This window comes from Labrus mixtus, unplaced genomic scaffold, assembly GCF_963584025.1.
Source record: "Labrus mixtus unplaced genomic scaffold, fLabMix1.1 SCAFFOLD_80, whole genome shotgun sequence".
Taxonomy (NCBI): Eukaryota; Metazoa; Chordata; class Actinopteri; order Labriformes; family Labridae; genus Labrus; species Labrus mixtus.
This window is the reverse complement of record NW_026870173.1, coordinates 192,501-198,043: the sequence shown is the minus strand read 5'-3', so window position 1 is coordinate 198,043 and position 5,543 is coordinate 192,501. Positions and strand designations below refer to the sequence as shown.

The window sequence follows — 5,543 nt, the reverse complement described above, 5'->3', positions numbered from 1 at the left end:
GTCTTGTAGGGGTTAAGGGGGTCTTATAGTGGTTAAGGGGGTCCTGTAGGGGTTAAGGGGTCTTGTAGTGGTTAAGGGAGTCTTGTAGGGGTTAAGGGGGTCCTGTATTAGTTAAGGGGGTCTTGAGAGAGAGACCGAGAGAGAGAGACAGACAGAGAGACAGGTTGAGAGAAAGAGACACAGTAGAGGTTAAGGGGGTCTTGTAGGGGGTTAAGGGGGTCTTGTAGTGGTTAAGGGGGACTTGTAGGGTTTAAGGGGGTCCTGTAGTGATTAAGGGGGTCTCGTAGGGGTTAAGGGGGTCCTGTAGTGGTTAAGGGGGTCCTGTAGTGGTTAAGGGGGTCTTGTAGGGGGTTAAGGGGGTCTCGTAAGGGTTAAGGGGGTCTTCTAGTGGTTAAGGGGGTCTTGTAGGGGTTAAGGGGGTCATATAGTGGTTAAGGGGGTCATATAGTGGTTAAGGGGGTCTTGTAGGGGTTAAGGGGGTCTTATAGTGGTTAAGGGGGTCCTGTAGGGGTTAAGGGGGTCTTGTAGTGGTTAAGGGAGTCTTGTAGGGGTTAAGGGGGTCCTGTATTAGTTAAGGGGGTCTTGAGAGAGAGACCGAGAGAGAGAGACAGACAGAGAGACAGGTTGAGAGAAAGAGACACAGTAGAGGTTAAGGGGGTCTTGTAGGGGGTTAAGGGGGTCTTGTAGTGGTTAAGGGGGACTTGTAGGGTTTAAGGGGGTCCTGTAGTGATTAAGGGGGTCTCGTAGGGGTTAAGGGGGTCCTGTAGTGGTTAAGGGGGTCCTGTAGTGGTTAAGGGGGTCTTGTAGGGGGTTAAGGGGGTCTCGTAAGGGTTAAGGGGGTCTTCTAGGGAGTTAAGGGGATCTTGTTGTAGATTTAAAGGGACAGTACACTCTCTCTCTCCTACTGAGCATGCTCAGTGTCCTCTGTTGTCCAGGTGTCTGAAGATGTCGTCTGAACTCGTGGAGCCTCCTGCAGGAGATCACCTGTGGGGGGGAGGAGAGGAGGGGGCTCAGAGGAGGGAGGTGGGCTGTCAGTGGGAGAGTCCAGAGGAGGAGCTTAGGAGGGAGGTGGGCTGTCAGAGCGAATCAGCTGAGAGGAGGGACGCTGCTGTGCAGGTGGATCTGCTGACTCAGCAGCTCAGCTGGAGACACACAGGTAAGACACACACACACACACACACACACACACACACACACACACACACACACACACACACACACACACACACACACACACACAGAGGCCCTCACTTATCAATCTGGTGTAGAAATCATCGTACGACAGGGTCCACGTGGGACCTATGAAACATGCGTATCTGGCTGATCACAGCGTACGCAAGACCGGGTGTTGATGAGTGTGGAAACGATCGTCATTTAAATACCACGCCCCTATTTATTCACGGTTTAGCCGTCCTCACCCCCAGAGTTTACGGCATGGAGATACTTAATACGGCAAAGAAGAGAAACGAGATATGACCTGAATGACATCATAACAGAGAAGTAAAGACCTGAGTGACATCATAACAGAGAGAAGTAAAGACCTGAGTGACATCATAACAGTGAAGTAAAGACCTGAGTAACATCATAACAGTGAAGTAAAGACCTGAGTGACATCATAACAGAGAGAAGTAAAGACCTGAGTGACATCATAACAGTGAAGTAAAGACCTGAGTGACATCATAACAGAGAGAAGTAAAGACCTGAGTGACATCATAACAGTGAAGTAAAGACCTGAGTGACATCATAACAGTGAAGTAAAGACCTGAGTGACATCATAACAGAGAGAAGTAAAGACCTGAGTGACATCTTAACAGTGAAGTAAAGACCTGAGTGACATCATAACAGAGAGAAGTAAAGACCTGAGTGACATCATAACAGAGTGAAGTAAAGACTTGAGTGACATCATAACAGAGAGAAGTAAAGACCTGAGTGACATCATAACAGAGAGAAGTAAAGACCTGAGTGACATCATAACAGAGAGAAGTAAAGACCTGAGTGACATCATAACAGAGTGAAGTAAAGACCTGAGTGACATCATAACAGAGAGAAGTAAAGACCTGAGTGACATCATAACAGAGTGAAGTAAAGACCTGAGTGACATCATAACAGAGTGAAGTAAAGACCTGAGTGACATCATAACAGAGTGAAGTAAAGACCTGAGTGACATCATAACAGAGTGAAGTAAAGACCTGAGTGACATCATAACAGAAGTAAAGACCTGAGTGACATCTTAACAGTGAAGTAAAGACCTGAGTGACATCTTAACAGTGAAGTAAAGACCTGAGTGACATCATAACAGAGAAGTAAAGACCTGAGTGACATCATAACAGAGAAGTAAAGACCTGAGTGACATCATAACAGAGAAGTAAAGACCTGAGTGACATCATAACAGAGAAGTAAAGACCTGAGTGACATCTTAACAGAGAAGTAAAGACCTGAGTGACATCATAACAGAGAGAAGTAAAGACCTGAGTGACATTATAACAGAGAGAAGTAAAGACCTGAGTGACATCATAACAGTGAAGTAAAGACCTGAGTGACATCATAACAGAGAGAAGTAAAGACCTGAGTGACATCATAACAGAGAAGTAAAGACCTGAGTGACATCATAACAGAGAAGTAAAGACCTGAGTGACATCATAACAGAGAGAAGTAAAGACCTGAGTGACATCATAACAGTGAAGTAAAGACCTGAGTGACATCATAACAGAGAAGTAAAGACCTGAGTGACATCATAACAGAGAGAAGTAAAGACCTGAGTGACATCATAACAGAGTGAAGTAAAGACCTGAGTGACATCATAACAGTGAAGTAAAGACCTGAGTGACATCATAACAGAGAGAAGTAAAGACCTGAGTGACATCATAACAGAGTGAAGTAAAGACCTGAGTGACATCATAACAGAGTGAAGTAAAGACCTGAGTGACATCATAACAGAGTGAAGTAAAGACCTGAGTGACATCATAACAGAGTGAAGTAAAGACCTGAGTGACATCATAACAGAAGTAAAGACCTGAGTGACATCTTAACAGTGAAGTAAAGACCTGAGTGACATCTTAACAGTGAAGTAAAGACCTGAGTGACATCATAACAGAGAAGTAAAGACCTGAGTGACATCATAACAGAGAAGTAAAGACCTGAGTGACATCATAACAGAGAAGTAAAGACCTGAGTGACATCATAACAGAGAAGTAAAGACCTGAGTGACATCTTAACAGAGAAGTAAAGACCTGAGTGACATCATAACAGAGAGAAGTAAAGACCTGAGTGACATTATAACAGAGAGAAGTAAAGACCTGAGTGACATCATAACAGAGTGAAGTAAAGACCTGAGTGACATCATAACAGTGAAGTAAAGACCTGAGTGACATCATAACAGAGAGAAGTAAAGACCTGAGTGACATCATAACAGAGAAGTAAAGACCTGAGTGACATCATAACAGAGAAGTAAAGACCTGAGTGACATCATAACAGAGAGAAGTAAAGACCTGAGTGACATCATAACAGTGAAGTAAAGACCTGAGTGACATCATAACAGAGAAGTTAAGACCTGAGTGACATCATAACAGAGAGAAGTAAAGACCTGAGTGACATCATAACAGAGTGAAGTAAAGACCTGAGTGACATCATAACAGAGAGAAGTAAAGACCTGAGTGACATCATAACAGAGTGAAGTAAAGACCTGAGTGACATCATAACAGAGTGAAGTAAAGACCTGAGTGACATCATAACAGTGAAGTAAAAACCTGAGTGACATCATAACAGAGAGAAGTAAAGACCTGAGTGACATCATAACAGAGAGAAGTAAAGACCTGAGTGACATCATAACAGAGAAGTAAAGACCTGAGTGACATCATAACAGAGAAGTAAAGACCTGAGTGACATCATAACAGAGAGAAGTAAAGACCTGAGTGACATCATAACAGAGTGAAGTAAAGACCTGAGTGACATCATAACAGAGAGAAGTAAAGACCTGAGTGACATCATAACAGAGAGAAGTAAAGACCTGAGTGACATCATAACAGAGAAGTAAAGACCTGAGTGACATCATAACAGAGAGAAGTAAAGACCTGAGTGACATCATAACAGAGAAGTAAAGACCTGAGTGACATCATAACAGAGAGAAGTAAAGACCTGAGTGACATCATAACAGAGAAGTAAAGACCTGAGTGACATCTTAACAGTGAAGTAAAGACCTGAGTGACATCATAACAGAGAGAAGTAAAGACCTGAGTGACATCATAACAGAGAAGTAAAGACCTGAGTGACATCATAACAGAGAAGTAAAGACCTGAGTGACATCATAACAGAGAGAAGTAAAGACCTGAGTGACATCATAACAGAGAGAAGTAAAGACATGAGTGACATCATAACAGAGTGAAGTAAAGACCTGAGTGACATCATAACAGAGAGAAGTAAAGACCTGAGTGACATCATAACAGAGAAGTAAAGACCTGAGTGACATCATAACAGAGAGAAGTAAAGACCTGAGTGACATCATAACAGAGAAGTAAAGACCTGAGTGACATCTTAACAGTGAAGTAAAGACCTGAGTGACATCATAACAGAGAGAAGTAAAGACCTGAGTGACATCATAACAGAGAAGTAAAGACCTGAGTGACATCATAACAGAGAAGTAAAGACCTGAGTGACATCATAACAGAGAGAAGTAAAGACCTGAGTGACATCATAACAGTGAAGTAAAGACCTGAGTGACATCATAACAGAGAAGTAAAGACCTGAGTGACATCATAACAGAGAGAAGTAAAGACCTGAGTGACATCATAACAGAGTGAAGTAAAGACCTGAGTGACATCATAACAGAGAAGTAAAGACCTGAGTGACATCATAACAGAGTGAAGTAAAGACATGAGTGACATCATAACAGAGAGAAGTAAAGACCTGAGTGACATCATAACAGTGAAGTAAAGACCTGAGTGACATCATAACAGAGAGAAGTAAAGACATGAGTGACATCATAACAGAGAAGTAAAGACCTGAGTGACTTCATAACAGTGAAGTAAAGGCCTGAGTGACATCATAACAGAGTGAAGTAAAGACCTGAGTGACATCATAACAGAGAAGTAAAGACCTGAGTGACATCATAACAGTGAAGTAAAGACCTGAGTGACATCATAACAGAGAGAAGTAAAGACCTGAGTGACATCATAACAGAGAGAAGTAAAGACCTGAGTGACATCATAACAGAGAAGTAAAGACCTGAGTGACATCATAACAGAGAAGTAAAGACCTGAGTGACATCATAACAGAGAGAAGTAAGGACCTGAGTGACATCATAACAGAAGTAAAGACCTGAGTGACATCATAACAGAGAGAAGTAAAGACCTGAGTATAGATCTGTTTATAGATCTGTTTGTAGATCTGTGTTTATAGATCTGTTCAGATGTTTATAGATCTGTTCACATGTTTATAGATCTGTGTTTATAGATCTGTTCACGTCTCTCCCGCTGCAGGCTCGTCTCAGATGCTGCTTGAGTGTTTTGCAGTCAGACCCGATGGACCAGACGGGGGCGCTCTCTTGC

The 5,543-nt window shown here is 42.6% G+C and overlaps 1 protein-coding gene and 1 long non-coding RNA gene across 3 annotated transcripts in view; one reads left to right on the top strand and one right to left on the bottom strand.

Moving 5' to 3' along the window:
• The first annotated feature begins 914 nt into the window (after nucleotides 1–914).
• The window catches only part of LOC132965593 (zinc finger protein 436-like), a 6,441-nt gene continuing 1,812 nt past the window's right edge, over nucleotides 915–5,543 (top strand). Inside the window, exons 1-2 of the mRNA XM_061033746.1 lie at nucleotides 915–1,156; nucleotides 5,475–5,543. The exon at nucleotides 5,475–5,543 is cut by the window's right edge and continues 261 nt beyond it. Coding sequence (XP_060889729.1) covers nucleotides 946–1,156; nucleotides 5,475–5,543 — 280 coding nt within the window. The 5' untranslated portion in view covers nucleotides 915–945. The remainder of the gene's footprint in view (nucleotides 1,157–5,474) is intronic.
• On the bottom strand, nucleotides 2,019–5,345 carry LOC132965594 (uncharacterized). Of its 2 annotated transcripts, XR_009670085.1 has the most exons (15): nucleotides 5,190–5,345; nucleotides 4,709–4,772; nucleotides 4,645–4,677; nucleotides 4,488–4,613; nucleotides 4,391–4,454; nucleotides 4,197–4,324; nucleotides 4,071–4,165; nucleotides 3,974–4,037; nucleotides 3,813–3,907; nucleotides 3,361–3,488; nucleotides 3,076–3,199; nucleotides 2,692–2,755; nucleotides 2,533–2,660; nucleotides 2,281–2,404; nucleotides 2,019–2,218 (listed from the first exon to the last, which is right to left on the bottom strand). It is a non-coding gene; the product is annotated as an uncharacterized LOC132965594 (long non-coding RNA). The 2 variants fall into 2 exon arrangements; XR_009670084.1 differs by having other exon boundaries at nucleotides 4,424–4,518; nucleotides 4,583–4,677.